A 23,062-nucleotide genomic window follows, 5' to 3' on the forward strand; every position below is an offset into this window, starting at 1 on the left:
CTGCAAATGCCTATGTATTGTATGGCTGACACAACACAGTAGTTAGTTAGTTATACCTAATCAGGAGAAATTAATTTCCCTTCGGAAATACAAAGCATGTGTTTTGGGGTTTCTTGTCTGCAGAAGTGCTGCTTTCACTACATGGGGAAACAGAAGTGCTGCTTTCACTACATGTCGGAAACGGAAGTGCTGCTTTCACTACATGGGGAAACGGAAGTGCTGCTTTCACTACATGGGGAAACAGAAGTGCTGCTTTCACTACATGGGGAAACAGAAGTGCTGCTTTCACTACATGGGGAAACAGAAGTGCTGCTTTCACTACATGGGGAAACAGAAGTGCTGCTGTATCTACATGGGGAAACAGAAGTGCTGCTGTAGCTACATGGGGAAACAGAAGTGCTGCTGTAGCTACATGGGGAAACAGAAGTGCTGCTGTATCTACATGGGGAAACAGAAGTGCTGCTGTAGTGCTGCTACATGGGGAATGGGGAAACAGAAGTGCTGCTGTATCTACATGGGGAAACAGAAGAGCTGCTGTATCTACATGGGGAAACAGAAGTGCTGCTGTAGCTACATGGGGAAACAGAAGTGCTGCTGTATCTACATGGGGAAACAGAAGTGCTGCTGTATCTACATGGGGAAACAGAAGTGCTGCTGTATCTACATGGGGAAACAGAAGTGCTGCTGTATCTACATGGGGAAACAGAAGAGCTGCTGTAGCTACATGGGGAAACAGAAAACAGAAGTGCTGCTGTATCTACATGGGGAAACAGAAGTGCTGCTGTAGCTACATGGGGAAACAGCTACATGGGGAAACAGAAGTGCTGCTGTAGCTCATGGGGAAACAGAACATCTACAGTGGGGATGGGGAAACAGAAGTGCTGCTGTATCTACATGGGGAAACAGAAATCAGAAGTGCTGCTGTATCTACATGGGGAAACAGAAGTGCTGCTGTATCTACATGGGGAAACAGAAGTGCTGCTGTATCTACATGGGGAAACAGAAGAGCTGCTGTAGCTACATGGGGAAACAGAAGTGCTGCTGTATCTATATGGGGAAACAGAAATCAGAAGTGCTGCTGTAGCTACATGGGGAAACAGAAATCAGAAGTGCTGCTGTAGCTACATGGGGAGAGAATATAGGGTTTTCTGTTTAATGGAAGGAGGGGCTGTTGGTGATGAAACTCTTTGCAAGGCGTCTTCGGAAGGGGGTTATTATGATTGCTGAGTGTTGCGATATAGGCTACCTCTCTGGACTTGTGAAAAAGTAGCACTTTGTTCTTTCATCCTCCAGGCACAGCAGGCAAAGCGTTGTCATTTTTACTTTCATGTGCTTTACTTGGTTGACCTGTTTTAAGTAGGCAACATCTGTGACATCAAATGAGGCTTTGTCAATGTTACTTTCCCAATATTTTACTTGTCAATGTTACTTTCCCAATATTTTACTTGTCAATGTTACTTTCCCAATATTTTACTTGTCAATGTTACTTTCCCAATATTTTACTTGTCAATGTTACTTTCCCAATATTTTACTTGTCAATGTTACTTTCCCAATATTTTACTTGTCAATGTTACTTTCCCAATATTTTACTTGTCAATGTTACTTGTACCATATGAAAAATGTGTGCTTCATTTACATGAACATCAACCATGAACCAGAGTTTGTACACTTATTATGAATGCTGATGTTTAGCCTTGTGTGTGTGTGTGTACAGTGGTGTGAAAATACTTTAAAGTACTACTTAAGTAGTTTTTTGGGGTGTCTGTACTTTACTATTTATATTTTTGATATACTTTTACATCACTACATTCCTAAAGACAATAATGTACTTTTTACTCCATACATTTTCCCTGACACCAAAAAGTACTCGTTACATTTAGAATGCGCAGACAGGACAGAATTATTGTTCAATTCATGCACCAATCAAAAGAATGCATTGTCGTTCCCACTGCCTATGATCTGTCGCACTCAATAAACACAAAAACGGTGTTTCTAAATGATGCTGGAGTGTGCCCCAGTCTGTCTGCAAATAAAATATATATGTAAGAATTATGCTGTCTTGTTTGCAAAATAAAAGGAATTTGATGTAATGCATTTAAAAAAAAAAAACTTTTACTCAAGTATGACAATTGTGTACTTTCCCCACCACTGTACTTAAGTACATTTAAAACCAGATACTTTTTTACTGAAGTAGTATTTTTCTGGGTTACTTTTACTTGAGTCATTTTCTATGAAGGTATCTTTACTTTTACTCAAGTATAAGAATTGAGTACTTTTTCCACCTGTGTGTGCGCATGCGCGTAGTACATAGGTTACTATCTACATGTTGAGACAATTGTTTTCAATTCAGTCAGTTGTCTGATGGTCCACTAAATCACTGAAAACCCTACAAATAGCAGAGGTGATTTTTGTAGCACAACATTACAGTGGTAGCCGGACGACATTGTCTTCTTGTTTAACGAGTCTACCAAAGCAGCAGTGGATTGGACAGACAGAGTAGGCCTAGCTTTCTGTTTGCTTACTGTGACGACACTGGTGAGCTGTTAACCATACAGAGACAATTAACTACAAATGACTGACCTGTTCCTGCTCCAGAGAAGTCTACTCTCATGTAGAGAAACTGGACACATTTCCGTTGTTCAATATGGACAATACAGTTGTATTCTATTGTAGTCCTAAGGTCAGTAATACATATAGGATCCAGTAATGGTAGTTCATGGATTGAAACATTTCACCAGTGAGTGTGTGTGTGGGCTGCCTGCAATTCTCCCTGCCTCCCTCTGCCAGCGTTAGGCTATGGCTGCTGATGTATCAAGAGCGATTCCCTTTTAATCAAGTCCTCCGGGCAGATAGAGCGTTGAAGGCCAATGAAGTCCTCGCTCTCCTCCGAGTCCCACTGCAGCTCTCGACACAATATCGATTCAATAGACCACAACGGCACTGTATTCAACTTGGAAACAAGCCTAGCCAAGTTTGGCTTATTTTAGAAAACACCAAATCACAGGTACTAAGAGTGTGCTGAAATTGCTTTCCAATTTTCTTTCAACATACAGTGCCTTGCAAAAGTATTCGTCCCCCTTGAACTTTGCAAACTTTTGTCACATTTCAGGCTTCAAACATAAAGATATAAAACTGTATTTTTTTTGTGAAGAATCAACAACAAGTGGGACACAATCATGAAGTGGAACAACATTGATTGGATATTTCAAACTTTTTTAACAAATCAAAAACTGAAAAATTGGGCGTGCCTCTGACAAGAATATCGGCTGACTTTTTGTTACTTTTCACACTGCTCTACATGTTGATTCTGCTAAAACAGCAGATCCTATGTTTTAAAAAAGCTTTACAACTTAATAACATGTTGAGTATTTCTTAATATATGGCAACAACCAGCACACAGGAAGTCTTTTTACTCTAGATAAGGTTTGTTCTGTATGTCAAGACTCAGTCGTTCCTCTTTCAGTTGGAGAAACGTTTCTTATTCCTCAATTTGAAGTGTGATGACGTGTTCTCAGTTTCTAGTAATCATGGGGTTCATCCCTAATGGAACCCTATTCCCTGCATAGGGTTCTGGTCAAAAATAGTGCACTATATAGGGAATAGAGTGCCATTTGGGACACATTAGTCTACACCACAGGACCCAACTCTGACAGACTTTTGAGAGCTATCCAAATAAATCTTATATTAAACAGTCTTCTTGGGAATCAGATTAGATCTCGGCTATGATTCTGAAATGTCTATCCTCGCCCACTCACGTGCCTCATGCCTGATGGACTCCAGAGACTTTATTCATAAAGCCACTCAGACTGATAGGCTGACTGCCCGTGCGCGTCAACGAGCGTCTGCGTTGCCAAGGGCTAAAATAGAAGTAATTCCTATCTCTGATGCAGATCGCGCTGCAAGTCCTGCCTCTCCCATCTCCTCATTGGTTTATAGAAGCAGGTGCCCACATGCCATCTCCTCATTGATTGAAAGACGAACCGTTGCCGGTTGTTCTGTAATACTATGAAAGTTTAGATGCCAATCACCATATAAGTTAAACAATGAAAACGCCTGGAAGGAGGAGAGATGACTAGAAACGATTCGGTTGACCGTTTTTACGTGTGGATTAATTGTCGGAGTAGAGGACCTTGTGCATTTCAGGTAAAATAACAACCTAATGTTTATATCCCAGGACAAATTAGCTAGCAACAGCAAGCTAGCTAAATAGGGCAAATTAACTAGCAACCGCAAGCTAGCTAAACAGGACAAATTAGCTAGCAAGTGCAAGCTAAATTGCCATAAATGTTTAATGCTTTTCGACCTGTCACCCAAATTAATGTAATTGGTTCAGAGTTTGTTTTGATATTTTAACCTGCGTGTTGTTATCGTGTTTGGTGTAGGGGGACAAAATAAATTTATGCACGATGGCACACGCACACAGCTGGTTTGGGTTCCATGTAAGGGTACTGTTCTCGGATCAGTTTTGCCTTGTACATCATGATGAATAAGATTAGCCTACATTGGTCAAGGACTGGGATGGACCTGTTCCTAGATCATCAGAACTTAGTCTGAGATGCTTTATAAACCACTACGAGCTCAGGTTCTAGAACTCATTTAGATCTTCAGAGGCAGTAGGAAGAATGTCCCCTTGAATTCTCTGCAATCAACCACTCATCTATCCCATGGGAAAGCAGGGCAGCATAGGTGACATATCATCATTATACAAGGGCCCACTACTACAGGGACAGTCCTTGTAAAAGGTGCCATCCTCATTTCGGCAAACAATTTCTGGTTATGTTAGGAAATGTCTCTTCATCACTCCAACGTCTTAATGGGAAAAGGTGTTGGCTTAATGTTTTCCCACCATTGATAGCGCCTCACACATTTTCCCTTTGAAAGCCGCTGAACGATTTACCCTCTCTCTTTTGTCACTCTTATTTCACGCTCTGAATAACAGCTCTCTCTCTCCCTCCCTCCCCCTCTTTCTCTTTCTTTCCTATATGCATAAATTGAGCCAGACTCCTGGTAACTCTTCCTGAGCTACCAGCAGAGTCAGATTTTTCATTTGCAGTTAAATGGCGCTCGACACATGCAGCTTGGTTGATAATTGACTTCACTCAGCTGAAGGGAGGGATGATTAGGTCAGAATATCTTCTAATTTTCTTCAAAGGAGGGAGGGAGTGGAACTGGTGGCATGTAGTGTTGACTCTACTTAAAGGAAAAGTCAGTGTCTCTCTAAACAGTAGTACCGGACAGACTCCTGCAGCGCGAGGCTAAACTCCTCTGCTGCTGTTGTCTGGCAGCTATCACCTTGTTGCAGCATAGTGTCAACTACCCGTTACATTGTGTGAGTGCATCTTCTTGCATCGCGCTGCAATAGTCTCTGTTCTTCCTGCTGCTTGTGGTAACCTGCAGATGCATTGTGTGAGTGCTTTAGAGGACGTACGGGAGGAACAAAACCAGTAATGTGGTGGCGCAGACCACATGGTCTAGGCCTAGTGTACACATGCTGGAGAAGCAGGGGTTTTAAACGGGTGAGATCATTTCATCTTGTCTTAATGCATGATTTTGTCCAGGTGAGATTTATTTTAAGTTTGATGCGGAGAAGCATGATTTTTAAGCTGCCAGGTGCAATATAATTTTATCTTCAGTGTGGAGCATGAATTTAAGCAGGTGAGATAATTATATCTTAAAGGTAGACTCACTGAAATTACGTTGCCACAAGCAGCACCATAGATATTGTGAGATGCAAGACTTGCAAGCTCTCACACAGTGGGGAAGCATCTGGACCAAAAGAGGTCAAATTTAGCGTTGCGCTTCAACGTTCTTACTTGTTTTTGAAATTGACCCACTGTCTACTTTGCATCTACGTCATATGAGTCTACCTTTTAAAGTATCTACAAGCATGAATTTAAGCAGGGGATCTTATTACCTAGGTGTGGAGAATCATTATTTAACCTATCATTTAAGATGGCTGTTCATTTCTCAGACCTTTACTGCCTCTGTAGCTGTGTCGTTCGCTGGCTGTTGGTCTGTTGTGGCGCTGGTTGTTGGTCTTTCATCAGCATGCACCTCCACTGCCTAGTTTATCCACTTCATTAGGGAGCTGCCGATGCCTAGCGCCGCCACGCTTCCTTTCAGGAATCAGCAGTGACAGGCTAAATCATTGGGTGGGTGGGTGTGCATGTAATGTTTGTGTGCAGGAATTGTGTGTTTTTAGTGAGTCATCTGTTTGTTTTAATACAATGTGTCTGTGTGCATGTTTCTGTAGTGAATATTTTTGTGTGTGTGTTGGTGAGTCCGTCGGCTGAGTCTCTATAGGCCTATTACGAATAACGTCTTCTCTCAGCATCTGAACAAAGCACGCGCCCCCATTATGATAGTCCCCCTCAGTGTCGCTTAGTATTCAGAGAGGGAGGTGCTGCTGTAATCTGGATTCCAAAGCGGGTTGCTGCAGGTTTTTGTTTGCTCTTACAGCCCTGATAATCTTGTTACACTGCTGTCAAGTGGAAGGCGTGGCTTTCCCCCAACCTCTCAACCGTATCCCCACCTCCCTCCCTAACCCTCAACCCCACCTCCCTCCCTCCCTCCCTAACCCTTAACCCCACCTCCCTCCCTCCCTAACCCTCAACCCCACCTCCCTCCCTCCCTAACCTTCAACCCCACCTCCCTCCCTAACCCTCAACCCCACCTCCCTCCCTAACCCTTAACCCCACCTCCCTCCCTCCCTCCCTAACCCTCAACCCCACCCCACCTCCTTCCCTAACCCTCAACCCCACCTCCCTCCCTCCCTAACCCTCAACCCCACCTCCCTCCCTCCCGAACCCTCAACCCCACCTCCCTCCCTAACCCTCAACCCTCAACCCCACCTCCCTAACCCTCAACCCCACCTCCCTAACCCTCAACCCCACCTCCCTCCCTGCTCAATGGACACACAACTAGGGCTGATCACATTTAGTCTAATGTTTGGTCTATATGCTGTTGGTCGAGCAGAAGTTTTTAGTCGAGCAGAAGCAAAAAATTATAATTTCATGGTGTACAAGACACCTGTCTGATTCACGCCTGTCCGAGTGGACTACTCCATTGTGGAGGAAGTGGAGATGGCACAGTCCATCACTAAGACATTTGCTACTGAAATTGTAAATGGTTAGATAAGAACAATGGTGCAAGACAAAAACGACTGCGCTTTCTCCCTCATTGGATAGTGGTCACTGTCAGCGGTTCTGAAACTTCAGTGCGCTGTTGAATTGGCGCCTTTTCCTAGACCATGTTGCTATGTGTATGATAGCAAAGTTAACCAGCATATTGGTGTTGAGGAAAACAGTTAAGGCATGTGCTGTTAAGTGAGGAGCGGGGAAACACAAACAGCATTATTCTAAAATTGATGACTTTGATTAAAAAAAACAATCTACATACACTACCCATAATGACAATAAAAAACTGTTTTTTAGACATTTTTGCAAATGTATTAAACATTTTAAACTGAAATATCAAATTTTTACATAAGTATTCAGACCCTTTACTCAGTACTTTGTTGAAGCATCTTTGGCAGCGAATACAGCCTTGATTATTCTTGGGTACAAGCTTGGCATACCTGTATTTGGTGAGTTAGTCTCATTCTTCTCTGGAGATCCTCAAGTTATGTCAGGTTAAATGGGAAGCGTCGCTGCACAGATGTTTTCAGCTCTTTCCAGAGATGTTTGATCGGGTTCAAGTCCAGGCTCTGGCTGGGCCACTCAAGAACATTCAGTGACTTGTCCCAAAGCCACTCCTGCATTGGAAGGTGAACCTTTGCCCCAGTCTGAGGTCCTGAACACTCTGGAGCAGGTTTTCATCAAGGATCTCTCTGTACTTTGCTCTGTTCATCTTTCCCTTGATCTGACTAGGTATGATGCTGCCACCACCGTGCTTCAGCGTAGGGATTGTATTGGCTAGGTGATGAGCGGTGCCAGGTTTCCTCCAGACGTGATGCTTTGCATTCAGGCCAAAGAGTTCAATTTTGGTTTCATCAAACTAGAGAATATTGTTTCTTATGGTCTGAGAGTCCTTTAGGTGCCTTTTGGAAAACTCCCAAGCGGGCTGTCATGTGTCTTTTACTGAAGAGTGGCTTCCGTCTGGCTACTCTACCATAATGGCCTGATTGGTGGAGTGCTGCATAAATGGTTGTCCTTCTGGAAGGTTCTCCCATCTCCACAGAGGAGCTCTGTCAGAGCTCTGTCAGTCTCTAGATGTGCAAAACTGATAGAGACATACCCCAAGCGACTTACAGCTGTAATCGCAGCAAAAGGTGGCGCTACAAAGTATTAACTTAAGGGGGCTGAATAATTTTGCACGCCCAATTTTTTTACAGTTTTATATCTTTATGTTTGAAGCCTGAAATGTGGCAAAAAGTCGCAAAGTTCAAGGGGGCCGAATACTTTCGCAAGGCACTGTATATAGAGTATAGGGAACACAAGGTTTAATATATTATTATAGACCTGCTACATCTACTGTATCTTTTTTTATGACATTTCAGCTAGATCTACTGTCTCTATTATATTATGACAGACCAGCTGTATCTACTGTCTCCATTTCACTTTGACCATTGTTGTGGGCCTGCCCTCCCCTCAACAGCCTCAAATAGGCTATTTCATGTGGGTTGGGTGGCAGACACACGCATCTCATATTTCATGACATTACATCTTTATATATTGCTTCTAAAATTTAAAAAAATCCCAAATAATATTTTATATTATTAATTTCAAACAAGGGCATTAGCATGAGAAGAACTTACCAGTCCAAAACGGTGACATTGTTCCTCTTCTGGATGCACGTTACAGATTATACACAGTGGCTAAAACGGTGTCCCCTCCGTTCCAAAAATATTCCTCCACTTGGGAATCGCTAAATGAATCGTCCTACAACAATCTCTGTCTCACTTTTTCGATCAATTTCTTCTAAAATTGTGTGTACATCTGTATATCTAGACTTAGATTTAGCTTTCCTTGACTTAGTCGCCATACTGATTGATATATAAACAGCTGAATCTGCACGTTTACCAACACAACGCTGTGCGTAAAATGCGTAGCTCCTTCCGGAATAAAACTTCAATAGCGAATGACTCTCTTTACGCTGGAGTTTACGACATGGGTTGGTCTTCCAACACACAACCATTGCATACTGCCGTTTACCTCAGCTCATTGGCTATCTACCCAGCTCGATTTCAAGACGATCAGTGGTCATTGGGTTAAAAAACAGTCAATCAACAAAACAGTGGTCATATCATTGGTGCATTGTGATGTCATTACTTGTTATCTTCAAATCAGTTTATTTCAGTCAATACGTCCTGCGAAATGGCCCATCAGCTTTGGTTGTGTAACAAACAAACCAGTTGATTACAATGAAACCAAACATGACTGGAAAAGTCACGTTCTGTGTGGGTTATTTACCTGGAATGTGTCGTCGAAAATGGAATGAGACTGAATTCACGACACAAGCGGTTCACAAAATGTTTCGTGTTAGGCTATAAAAACGGATTTGACCAAACAAAAGATCATTAATTGTGCAACAATGAGCATTGGGATTGCAAACAGATGATACATGTGAGACACTTGTATTTTCATGAATGTTTAATATGACTATTTATGTAGCGATCACCGTATGTTGTGGAATTTCAGCCCGCTACCGGGTTCCGTGCTCAGAGAGGTTAAACACTTAACACATTTTCAGAAAAATGATGAGCTTGGAGGGTACTAATGATGAGCTTGGAGGGTACTATGGTGTTGAATGCTGAGCTATTTGATTTGATTTGATTTGAATGCTGAGCTATAGTCAATGAACAGCATCCTTACATAGGTATTCCTCTTGTCCAGATGGGATAGGGCAGTGTGAAGGCAATTGCGTCGTCTGTAGACCTCTTGGAGTGGGTCTAGGGTATCAGGTAGGGTGGAGGTGATATGGCCCTTAACTAGTCTCTCAAAGCACTTCATGATGACGGAAGTGAGTGCTACGGGGCGGTAGTCATTTAGCTCAGTTACCTTTGCTTTCTTGGGAACAGGAACAATGGTGGCCATCTTGAAGCATGTGGGCACAGCAGACTGGGATAGGGATTGATTATGTCCGTAAACACACCAGCCAGCTGGTCTGCGCTTGCTCTGAGGACGCGGCTAGGGATGCTGTCTGGGCCGGAAGCCTTACGAGGGTTAACACGTTTAAATTTTTTACTCACGTTGGCCACGGAGAAGGAGAGCCCACAGACTTTGGTAGCGGGCCATGTCAGTGGCACTGTATTGTCCTCTAAGCGAGCAAAGAAGTTGTTTAATTTGAGAACGCACCCTTGTGGGGTCCCAGGGCCCCAGAGGCTGAAAAAATTTGTCTTGTAAAAACACCTCACAAACTTTTACAGATGCACAGTTGAGAGCATCCTGTCGGGCTGTCGCAATAACATCTGCTAACCATGTGTATCTGACCAAAGTCATGTTATCATTAGTAGGCTTAGTATAGCAGCCTTGTATAACCACCATCGAGCTGTAGGCCAAAATGCCATAACTTATAGGCCTTCTATAGGTATCAGTCATTTATCCGTTCATGTCATCACACAGCATATGAGTCATTCATGATTTCAAATGCAATCCAAGCATTTTCGTAACAAAAAAAAGTTCAAGCGACCCTTGAATAATTCGCTTAAACAATAAATCAACCTTCCATTTCGTAAATTGCATTCACGAATGAATGCGACAGTTTTTCAGTCTTTGCCGTCATAAAGGCTTTACAAAAAAACCTTAACGTTACAACAGACTCTCTGGTACGCTTATTTATTTAGTGTTTACATTGTTCCAAATGGTCAGATAAATTATATTGTAATCTTACTACACCTGTTAGGCGCTGGCTCCTCACCTTATTGTTCTTGATCTTCGGTGTTTTCTACAACTCATCACATTTACCCCACAAATCTGACTTCTCCTTTTATGTCCTAAGCAACCAGTAAACATTCCCGTTTCCAGTTTTTGTCACGTCCTCTGCATCCATATTGCTGTCACATGTTCGGAGTTTGTTTATAAACAATGTATTGATGTGATTATGATATGCTATAGGTCAGACCCTATTGGTCACGTGCATGCGACGCATACGTGTGTCATGTAAAAAGAGCAAGGGTTGAGGGAGTAGGGAATGTTTTTCCTTAAACAAATGAGGGATTTCGGTAACAGAACTTGTCAGTCAGATGGCTGTAATTATGTTTCAGCAACATGAACATCATGATAAACACTGAAGTTCTGTAGTGGTGCTGCAGCGTGGAGGAGAGAGACGATGGGTGCTAGTCACACGCTGTCCTTTTTTCTTTGTTTTAACACAGCGCAGCAAGTCTGAGCACAATCAAATCAATTGCAGTTAAACTCCCTCTAGTCATTTGTGTCTTAATGATTTTAATCAAACAGTGCGCTTAAAGCATCAGACAAGCTCTGTGCATATACTGTTGTTGATCTGATTAAAACACAGAATGTGCCTATATTTGGAACAAAACACGTTTCACAATTTCTACCAATCAATTTGGTTAATAGAACAGACAACTCTCGGTCGACCAATATATATAGATATATATTTTTCCATGGACAGTTATACACACAACATACTGTATGTACATACAGCTGACTCACTATAACACACATGCGCACACATGTGTTGAGCGACGCGTGCGTATATACACACACACACACACACACACACACACACACACACACACACACACACACACACACACACACACACACACACAGGGAATGACAGTGATACATTTTCATCAAGGGCGCCATGGTGTAGGCTAGATACTGTGTAGGGTAACCAATAGCTCCTTGAACAAAGCCCCTCTCCCAGCTGATGGCGCTCCGCCTCGGCACACCCCTGAAGAGTCCCTGTAACCAGGCCACACCTACAAAGGGATGATATTGTTAAAGGCATGGGGATAAATGCCAGATGGACAGGGGACCAATCATGTCTCATCAACATTTATTTATGGCTGTGTCCCGATTCTCCACCCTTCTCCCAAAGTGTACACTTGTTTTAGCCTAACAATGGTGGAAACTCACTCCTGCCAATGCTTACACCAATCATATGCTTTTAAATACATGACGGGGAGTGTGCAAGTGCACACATCTAGAAAAAGGACAAAGAATTGGGACTCTTTCTCATCAGGTTTATCAATATGGCCGACCCCCTCACACCAGTCTCTGTCCTCTGTAGGTTTATCAACATGGCCGACCCCCTCACACCACTCTCTGTCCTCTGTAGGTTTATCAACATGGCCGACCCCCTCACACCACTCTCTGTCCTCTGTAGGTTTATCAACATGGCCGACCCCCTTACGCCACTCGCTGGCCTCTGTAGGTTTATCAACATGGCCTACCCCCTTACACCACTCGCTGTCCTCTGTAGGTTTATCAACATGGCCGACCGCCTTACACCACTCTCTGTCCTCTGTAGGTTTATCAACATGGCCGACCCCCTTACGCCACTCGCTGGCCTCTGTAGGTTTATCAACATGGCCGACCCCCTTACACCACTCGCTGGCCTCTGTAGGTTTATCAACATGGCCTACCCCCTTACACCACTCGCTGTCCTCTGTTGGCCTCTGTAGGTTTATCAACATGGCCTACCCCCTTACACCACTCGCTGTCCTCTGTAGGTTTATCAACATGGCCGACCGCCTTACACCACTCGCTGGCCTCTGTAGGGCCACTCGCTGGCCTCTGTAGGTTTATCAACATGGCCGACCCCCTTACGCCCCTCGCTGGCCTCTGTAGGTTTATCAACATGGCCGACCCCCTTACACCCCTCTCTGTCCTCTGTAGGTTTATCAACATGGCCGACCCCCTCGCTGGCCTCTGTAGGTTTATCAACCTCGCTGGCCTCTGTAGGTTTATCAACATGGCCGACCCCCTTACACCCCTCGCTGGCCTCTGTAGGTTTATCAACATGGCCGACCCCCTTACACCACTCGCTGGCCTCTGTAGGTTTATCAACATATCACACACTCGCTGGCCTCTGTAGGTTTATCAACATGGCCGACCCCCTTACACCACTCGCTGGCCTCTGTAGGTTTATCAACATGGCCGACCCCCTTACACCCCTCGCTGGCCTCTGTAGGTTTATCAACATGGCCCTAATACATTATCAACATGGCCCTAATCTAATACATTTTAGAAAATATTTGTATTACTTTTTATATAAAATATATATAATATACCCATTAGCAGTAGTGTAAATTAGATGATTATTGGAGGACCAAAAAAGCTGATACCGATTAATCGGACGATTTTTATTTTATTTATTTGTAATAATGACAATTACAACAATACTGAATGAACACTTATTTTAACTTATATAATACATCAATAAAATCAATTTAGCCTCAAATAAATAATGAAACGTGTTCAATTTGGTTTAAATAATGCAAAAACAAAGTGTTGGAGAAGAAAGTAAATGTGCAATATGTGCCATGTAAGAAAGCTAATGTTTAAGTTCCTTGCTCAGAACATGAGAACATTTGAAAGCTGGTGGTTCCTTTTAACCTGAGTCTTCAATATTCCCAGGTAAGAAGTTTTCGGTTGTAGTTATAATAAGAATTATAGGACTATTTCCCTCTATACCATTTGTATTTCATTAACCTTTGACTATTGGATGTTCTTATAGGCACTTTAGTATTGCCAGTGTAACAGTATAGCTTCCGTCCCTCTCCTCGCTCCTCCCTGGGCTCGAACAGGAACACATCGACAACAGCCACCCTCGAAGCAGCATTACCCATGCAGAGCAAGGGAAACAACCACACCAAGTCTCAGAGTGAGTGATGTTTGAAACGCTATTAGCGCGCGCTAACTAGCCAGCCATTTCACTTCGGTTACACCAGCCTCATCTTGGGAGTTGCTTGACTCACAATGAAGAGCTGCTGGCAAAACGCCCAAAAGTGCTGTTTGAATGAATGTTTACGCACCTGCTTCTGCCTACCACCGCTCAGTCAGATACTTAGATACTTAGATACTTGTATCCTTGTATGCTCAGTCAGATTATATGCAACGCAGGACACGCTAGATAATATCTAGTAATATCATCAACCATGTGTAGTTAACTAGTGATTATGATTGATTGTTTTTTATAAGATAAGTTTAACTAGCTAGCAACTTACCTTGGCTTACTGCATTTGCGTAACAGGCAGTCTCCTTGTGGAGTGCAATGAGAGAGAGAGGCATGTCGTTATTGCGTTGGACGAGTTAACTGTAAGGTTGCAAGTTTGGATCCCCCGAGCTGACAATTTGAAAATCTGTCGTTCTGCCCCTGTACAAGGCAGTTAACCCACCGTTCCTAGGCCGTCATTGAAATAAGAATGTGTTCTTAACTGATTTGCTTAGTTAAATAAAGATTTATTAAAGGTGTAAAAAAAAAAACCTGGCCAAATCGGTGTCCAAAAATACTGATTGTTATGAAAACTTGAAATCGGCCCTAATTAATCGGACATTCCGATTAATCGATCGATCTCTAGTGTAAATGGACTATTATGAACAAATGTTTCTCTACCTTAATCTGTGACTCCATCTCCTTCCTCCTTCAACATGCTCCCTCTGCTGCTGTAAAGTTAGCAGGATCTGTAGCTTAGGAAACACAGTGCTCTGGCTATACATTTGTTTTAAAATCTGCTTTACAGTGATGCTAAAACTATGCGAAAAGCCTGCTGTAATGAACTACCAAATGTCATTGTTGGTGAGTGTGGACATCTAAAGTGAATCCGAGACCCAGTGATGAGTCGTGACTTTGAGATCCATGCTAGGTTAGCGAATGTCAAGTATGTGAGGATGCACTGCAACTGCAGGACCACTGCTTGATAGTTGTTTACTGCGAAGCGAGGCAAAGGAACACAACATGCTTTCATTTTTGACAAAATTTCACTTTATGCCATTACATTCACAGATTTATGTAACAAAATATGTAGCTTACGTGATGACGAACATGCAAGAAATTAATATGTTTGACTTATGGCAATCATCTCATATTAATAATTTGATCCAAAAAGTCAAGCATGGTCTTACATTAGATTCGATTAGACAATATATTGGCAAAAAATTTAAGAAGCAAATTCTAGAGCTTGTTGTGTTTTTACTCCGGGGGCAAATTGCGACACAGCAAACTAGCGACTAATATGCTTGATACCACTGTGAAGTCCCAGACATCAGAGCGCAAAATAGAGAAGTTGCAATCTGAACTTCAAGCTAAAAAAAATAGGTAATTTCTACATGACTAGCATATGGATAGCATGACGGACGCACAGTCAGTCCTACCCAAGGGTGTGCAGTGTGTGTCCATGCTGCTCTCTGGTGTGAGAGCGGCCCAAGCTACCAAAATAACTCCCATTGCAGCTAAAGGGACAGGTACAGGTGCAATTCCCAAACAACCTACAAAGCGTGGTTGTGATTCCTGTAGGAGCTGTTGGAACGTGTGCAGGCAGAGGAAATCCTGTCACAGAAGTGATCATACGATGCAGAGATGATGAGATTTAGGGAGGAGCAGACAGTCTTGATGGATGTTTGGAAGGACTGGTGGTGTTCCAAATAGCACCCTATTCCCTATATAGTGCACTCCTTTTGAACTGAGCCCTATGGGACCTAGTCAAAAGTAGTGCACTACATGGGGAATAGGGTGCCATTTGGGATATATGCGATGGCTCTGGTCGTGCTAGTTCAACTTCTTTAACTGTCCTAATTGGCTCCTTGGTCGGTCCTTGCTGAGATCAGGGTTTTTATCTTCTTTTCAGTTCCTCCAAATGTGTTGAGAGTGCATTTTTCACAAGGCTGTTTATTCCTCAGTCTCTCTCTCTCGCTCCTCTGCTCAGTGTCTCTGTCTCTCCTCCCCCAATCTCTTTTTCTCCTCCTTTCACTGGGGTTGAGCGGCCACACTCAGCGCTTTCCATTTCCTGTGGGTGTGATGTCTCTCCTCTACGAGCAACAAGCAATCAGCTCTGGTTTTGTCAGCATTCTTCTAGGGCGATTCATAAAAATGCATCGTGCGCCTACATAAGACGCTCCGTGTCCCCCATCCGTCCCTCCCCTACCCCGCCACCCCCATCCCTACTCCTGAACCGTGGCTCTGCCTCCGTTCTCTTGGCCTACACACGAGGTGAAATCGTTTATGGGAGGTAATACATCTGTGTGTGAGGAGGACGTCGGTGCCCGCTGCTCCGTCCTCTGCTGTGAATGTTAGAGGGTGAACCTGTCAGATGCAAGGTTGCTGCCTAGTCCCAGTCCAATCACTTGCTGTCTTTTGTGTGCACCTGCTAGTGGAATTGTGTGTGTGTGTGTGTGTGTGTGTGTGTGTGTGTGTGTGTGTGTGTGTGTGTGTGTGCACATGCGCACACACCTTTTTTTGTGCTACCATGTTAGGTCATTTGGACCAATGGAATTAGAATACTAGATTGGACATGAACCTTCTTATGACAGGGTATTAAGGTCAGCCATTTTGGTCAAGGAGTTGGTCAACCATGGTTTGCCAGTGCTGTGTGAAGATGTTGTGTCAAATGAATTTGAATAATTTTTCTGCACTATATGCTAGCCGGCCAGTTTTCGTGGAATTATTCCATACATTTTTCAAATTCACTGCCAACTTGCAGCTGTGTGACTGAATGATGTGCTGGCATGTCACCCTGCAAGGCTGTGTGGCTGAACGAGGTCCTGGCCTGTCACCCTGCAGCTGTGTGGCTGAACGAAGTGCTGGCCTGTCACCCTGCACAGCTGTGTCACGAAATTCTCCTCAACTTGGAAACCTGGCCGACATTAGTTGTCCACTTGTGTTGCCATCAAGGCAATTCTGCTCTGTTCTCTGCTTTTGAACAATGTTACCTGTGCAAAAGGACACAGATTGTAGATGTGGCAGCCTTTCACTTTAAGTCTCATCACTAACCCTACTAGTACAGCCAAGCTACACCAGCTGTAAAGAGAAGGTACCCTGGGCCAGTGAGACTAGGACTGTAGGCTACTTGACTGTCTCTCATCATCCATTAGTCTATCTGTGCATCATATTTAGGCTTCCACATTTTGGGGAATATTCAGAGGTGGAAACTTTCTGTAGAATTGCCTTATGTGTATCTCACAAAAAAGGTTAACTGTTATAAGCTAACTTTTTTTGTTGTTGATGAATTTAAGCAACATTCCAGGGCTTGTCTTCCCATTGAACATTTTGGGAAAGTTTCCGACCCTTTGCAACCCTAATCATATTTCTATATCTCATTATCTCTTTAGTATTTTGAAAGACTTCCTGGTAGGAACTCAGTAGTGGAACTACTGGTGTGTGTCTTTGTTACTGTCTATTATTTATAGATGGAAATACACCTTATCTATTTCTACTGATTATAGAATGGAATGTTAGGGGTTAGCCTACTAGCTAGCGGAGAGAGAACACTGTTAGGAGTTGGCCTACTAGCTAGCGGAGAGCGAGAGAGAACACTGTTAGGAGTTGGCCTACTAGCTAGCGGAGAGAGAGAGAGAACACTGTTAGGGGTTAGCCTACTAGCTAGCGGAGAGAGAGAACACTGTTAGGGGTTAGCCTACTAGCTAGCGGAGAGAGAGAACACTGTTAGGAGTTGGCCTACTAGCTAGCGGAGAGAGAGAACACTGTTAGGAGTTGGCCTACTAGCTAGCGGAGAGAGAGAGAGAGAGAGAGAACACTGTTAGGGGTTAGCCTACTAGCTAGCGGAGAGAGAGAACACTGTTAGGGGTTAGCCTACTAGCTAGCTGTTAGGGGTTAGCCTACTAGCTAGCGGAGAGAGAGAACACTGTTAGGAGTTGGCCTACTAGAGAACACTGTTAGGGTTAGCCTACTAGCTAGTGGAGAGAGAGAGAACACTGTTAGAACACTGTTAGGAACACTGTTGGCCTACTAGCTAGCGGAGAGAGAGAGAACACTGTTAGGGGTTGGCCTACTAGCTAGCGGAGAGAGAGAACACTGTTAGGGGTTGTTAGCGGAGAGAGAGAGAGAACACTGTTAGGAGTTGGCCTACTAGCTAGTGGGAGAGAGAGAACACTGTTAGGGGTTAGCCTACTAGCTAGCGGAGAGAGAGAACACTGTTAGTTGGCCTACTAGTTAGAACACTGTTAGGGGTTAGCCTACTAGCTAGGAGAGAGAGCTAGAGAGAGAGAGAACACTGTTAGGGTTAGCCTACTAGCTAGCCTACTAGCTAGCAGAGAGAGAGAACACTGGGAGGAGAGAGAGAACACTGTTAGGGGTTAGCCTACTGTTAGCTAGCAGAGAGAGAGAGAGAGAACACTGTTAGGAGTTGGCCTACTAGCTAGCGGAGAGAGAGAACAGAGAACACTGTTAGGAGTTGGCCTACTAGCTAGCGGAGAGAGAGAGACACAGTTGGTTAGAGAACACTGTTGGCCTACTAGCTAGTGGGAGAGAGAGAACACTGTTAAGTTGGCCACTGCTTGGAGAGAGAGAACACTGTTAGGGTTGGCCTACTAGCTAGTGGAGAGAGGAGAACACTGTTAGCCTACTAGCTAGCGGAGAGAGAGAACACTGTTAGGGGTTAGTTGGCCTACTAGCTAGTGGAGAGAGAGAGAACACTGTTAGGAGTTAGCCTACTAGCTAGCGGAGAGAGAGAGAAGCTAGCGGAGAGAGAACACTGTTAGAGTTGGCCTACTAGAGAGAGAACACTGTTAGGAGTTGGCCTACTAGCTAGTGGAGAGAGAACACTGTTAGGCTATTCCATGCAGGTATTTGAAAGGGAAGCATCAAGAATGCGAGCCACAATGTGACCCTGTGTTCCATTCCTCCACTGCCTGTGTGATGGTGTCATATCCAGGTCATTTTTAACAAGTGGCCCGTCTCATCCCGTTTGGCTCAGGTGAGCTGTCGTTTCCACCTGTAGCCTCCCACTCACCCCCCACCCTGTTGTTGCCATGGCAACGTCTTGGCCCCACTTCAGAACGACTACTCATCTCTCTTTCTGTCTTTTTCTGTTTCTCCATCGTCTCTGCTGTGTGTAGTCTACACATCCTCTCACGCTTCGTCTCACATATTTACAGCTATTTGCAAAACTGAGGTGTTAGCCATCACAATTACACGTACACACACACACAGCCAAGCGCTACTCTCACACACCCTGTGTAAATGAGCTTATAGTGTGTGTGTGTGTGTGTGTGTGTGTTCGGCATGCCGTGGTGCTGACACAGCTTTTTCTCTGTGTTGAGTAAAGCAGGTCGTCAAGGGCCACTGCTCTACTCAGTCACAAGTGTGTGTTCTGCTACCCTCTGACACTGTGACAAGGCTCACACTAACCGTGGACCAGCTCAGCTGGAAGGGGTTCCGGAATACTACAGATGGGTTGCACATTTTGGGGAATATTCATAGGTGGAAATTTTCCATGGGAATTAACAGAAATATATGTAAATTAATATTAATAGCATTTAAATTATGTTTTTTGCATTGGATATATTTACCATATCACATAGAAACAGAAACCTTTTACCTTATCACAAGTAGACATAATTGCAAATTATTCAAATCCTTTCAACAGAAAAGAAAAAAACTATTCAGTTACGAATTGAACTTTAATTAAATGAGTCAACTGTTCACATGGGATGATTTCACTGAAAAACAAAAGAAAGGGAATATTGAATGATCCCCAATGATCCATCGCATCTCCCAGAAACGTTTTCAACATACATCTGTAAAATGATAGTTTATAGACTAAAGCTTTGGGTTGTCTTCCTCTCAAGCTTCCATGTCTTCTCCTTGGACCTCCTCAATGTCCACCTCTTGAAAATCAGACTCTGAGGTCATGCTCAAAAAGCCCAAAAAATTCCCGGATGGCCACCAATTTCTCAACCCTTGTATTGGTCAGCCTGTTGTGTGCTCTGGTGTGTGTGTTCCCAAACAAGGACCAGTTGCGCTCTGAGGCGGCTGATGTTGGTGGGATTTGGAGGATGATGGAGGCAACAGGTGAAAGAGCCTCAGATCCACAGTCTCTTCCACCAGGTGGCTGAGATATGTTGGCACGACTGCCATATTGCATCTCCATCCCAAAGCCCTTGCTTGGAAGTATACTTCGCCAGACTGCCAAGATCCTTGCCCTCATCCAGGCCAAGGTGGCGAGACAGGGTGGTGATGACACTAGAGGTCGACCGATTAATCGGATTGACCGATTAATTAGGGCCGATTTAACTAGGGCCGATTTCAAGTTTTCATAACAATTGGAAATCGGTATTTTTGGACATTTTTTTACACCTTTATTTAACTAGGAAACTCCCCATTTAAGATCACATTCTTATTTTCATTCAGGCCTAGGAATGGTGGGTTAACTGGGGAAAAATCGACTGATTTTAAAATTGTCAGCTTTGATTCAATCTTGCAACCTTACAGTTAACTATTCTCAGATTTTCACCATCTGCCTCTCATTGCACTCCATAGAAAGCCTAATTTGTTAAGAAATGCAGTAAGCTAGCAAGCATTTTGCTAGCTAGCATTAAACATTTTCTTATCAATCAATAAATAAAATCATTTACACATGGTTGATGATATTACTAGTTTATCTGATGTTTTCAATGAGGAGACTCCCAGCCACATACCAAATGCGCAGTGTTTCCTGAAAGCGTCTGTGTGAAAAAGGAGAAATCGTTCCGTTTTCTACAACGCCTGTACCTAACCATAAACATCAATGCCTTTCGGATTAACCTCTCTAGTATAGGGGACAAATGCCAAACGTTGTTTGGAATCAATTCAAATAAAATTTTTTAAATATCTAACTTTCATTAAATCACACGTGTAAGATACTAAATTAAAGCTACACTCGTTGTGAATCATGGAAAAATATGTCAGATTTTAAAAAGGCTTTCGGCGCAGGACACCGGGCGGATACGTGCTATTATCTCTTATGGTCAATCTTCCAACCGTAAACAAATAGAGTAGCATATTTCAACACCTTGGGGCGACAGAAAACGCAGAAATAAAATTAAATCATGCCTTCACAGCCATTTAAGGAGATCATGAAAGACAGAGCCTCCAAAATCCATTGTCATCACAATTTCCTGGTCCTTTTGATGCCAAGTCATCTTGGTTTTGCCTGAAGCTCACGCCAAAACATTTCACACCAGTTTTGTAATACTGGACACTTTAGGTTTTTTTAAAAGTTAATAAATTATCAAATTGAAGACGGGTCTATCTGTGTTAAATACAGGAACAAAACAAATCTTGTTTACCCAGTTCCTAGATATCCGTACTTTTCATTGCAAAAGGAATAACCTCACCAAATTCCAAAGACTGGTTAATCCAGTAGGCAAGTCAGTTTAAGCAAACATTCTTATTTGAATTATCGTTTCCCAATGAGAACTCACTGGGTTAACAGACCTAAAAAAAAAAAACGACTGATTTTGATTGTCAGCTCGGGGATTTCTTGCAACCATAAGTTCTATTATACGCTCTCACCATCTGCCTCTCATTGCACTCCATGAGGTGCCTGCCTGTTACGCAAATGCAGTAAGAAGCCAAGGTATGTTGCTAGCTAGCATTAAACTTATCTTTTATCAATCAATCATAATCACTGTTAACTACACATGGTTGATGATATTACTAGTTTATCTAGCGTGTCCTATGCATATAATATTTTGCGCATTCGCAGGAAAAAGGACTGTCGTTGCTCCAACGTTTACCTAACCATAAACATCAATGCCTTTCTTAACCTTCTAGTATAGGGGACAAAACAGGGGAAAAGTACATATTTTTAAACCTGCAAATTCAAATAAAATTATATAAAAATCTAATTTCATTAAATCAACATGTAAGATAAATTAAAGCTACACTTCTCTTGAATCAGGCCAACATGTCAGATTTGAAAAAGGCTTTTCGGCAGAAAGCATAAGACTATTATCTGATGATAGCACAACAGTAAACAAAACAGTGGATGATTTAACCCAAAGGCGCATACACAAAAAGAAATAAAATATAAATCATGCCTTACCATAGACACCAATGCCTTTGTTAACACTCAATATGTCCCATAAACATCACAATTTTTGGTCCAAGATATTTTTTGTTTGATTAATTCTGAAAATCCTTTGATCCACGTGCTTCCAGAAATACTGCAAAATATCTCAAATGTTACCTGTAAACTTTGCCAAAACATTTCACACCAGTTTTGTAATACCACTTTAGGTATTTTTAAAAGTTAATAAATTGGATCAAATTGAAGATTTTTGAGGTCTATCTTTGTGATCTAAATACTGGAAGACAACAAACCAACAGTGTTTCCCAGTTCCTAGATATCTGCAGCATTTCTTCATTGCACATCGTTGGAAGAATAACCTCAACCAAATTCCAAAGACTGGTGACATCCAGTGGAATTGGTAGGAACTGCAAACATGTGCCTTTGAAGTATTTTTCCATGAGAACTCACTGAACAGACAGAGACCTCAAGAAAAAAAAATCTGAATGATTAGTCCTTGGGTTTTGATTCCATAAGTTCTGTTATACTCACAGACATGATTCAAACAGTTTTAGAAACTTCAGTGTTTTCTATCCAAATCTACTAATAATATGCATATCTTATATTTTTGGCATGAGTAGCAGGAAGTTGAAATTGGGCACGCTATTTATCCAAAAGTCAGGAAAATGCTGCATTTGGTATGTGGCTTAAGAAGTTGAAAAATCAAAACACAAAGTAAATATTTTTTTAAATCTGCATATTTAGTGAAAATATGCGTGCTACATGCTAACATGAATTTCTTTTAACTAGGTAAATTGTGTCATTCTCTTGCAACAGAATTATATGCAGCAGTTTGGTTCAAAAGCATATTTTGAAAATCTGAGATGACTATTTCTTTAACAAAGACAGCCAACTTGAGAGCAAACGGGGGATGATTTAATTTTATTTGCGCATTTTCAGAAAAAGCACAATCGTTATGCTAATGAGCCTGACCTTAGTCACATAGACACGGGATGGGGCCTTTCTTAAAATCAATACACAGAAGTATATATTTTTAAACTTGCATATTTAGCTAAAAGAAATCCAGGTTAGCAGGTAATATTAACCAGGTGAAATTGTGTCACTTCTCTTGCGTTCATTGCACGC

At 42.6% G+C, this 23,062-nt stretch overlaps 2 protein-coding genes across 6 annotated transcripts in view; both read left to right on the forward strand.

Annotated features, from left to right (window-relative positions):
- Window positions 1-23,062, forward strand: part of LOC135554688 (transcription factor MafG-like) — a 36,252-nt gene that overhangs the window by 4,729 nt on the left and 8,461 nt on the right. The window contains exons 1-2 of one of the 5 annotated variants that reach the window (XM_064987110.1): window positions 13,505-13,547; window positions 13,718-13,794. The exons of 2 other annotated variants lie outside the window; for them this stretch is intronic. The gene's annotated coding sequence lies outside the window, so the exon portion shown is untranslated. Of the gene's footprint in view, window positions 1-3,902; window positions 4,144-5,429; window positions 5,517-13,504; window positions 13,548-13,717; window positions 13,795-23,062 lie in introns of those variants that run through there. 2 more of the 5 variants (XM_064987111.1, XM_064987109.1) reach the window with 2 other exon arrangements.
- LOC135553855 (keratin-associated protein 5-5-like) lies at window positions 203-787 on the forward strand. Its single transcript, XM_064985786.1, has one exon. It carries the CDS (start codon window positions 203-205, stop codon window positions 785-787), a length of 585 nt encoding a protein of 194 aa, XP_064841858.1.

This window comes from Oncorhynchus masou, chromosome 14 (genome assembly GCF_036934945.1).
Source record: "Oncorhynchus masou masou isolate Uvic2021 chromosome 14, UVic_Omas_1.1, whole genome shotgun sequence".
NCBI lineage: Eukaryota > Metazoa > Chordata > Actinopteri > Salmoniformes > Salmonidae > Oncorhynchus > Oncorhynchus masou.

What these genes read in the sequence shown, in the direction of transcription:
- LOC135553855 (XM_064985786.1), top strand. Translation starts at nt 203, where the DNA reads ATGGGGAAACGGAAGTGCTGCTTTCACTACATGGGGAAACAGAAGTGC.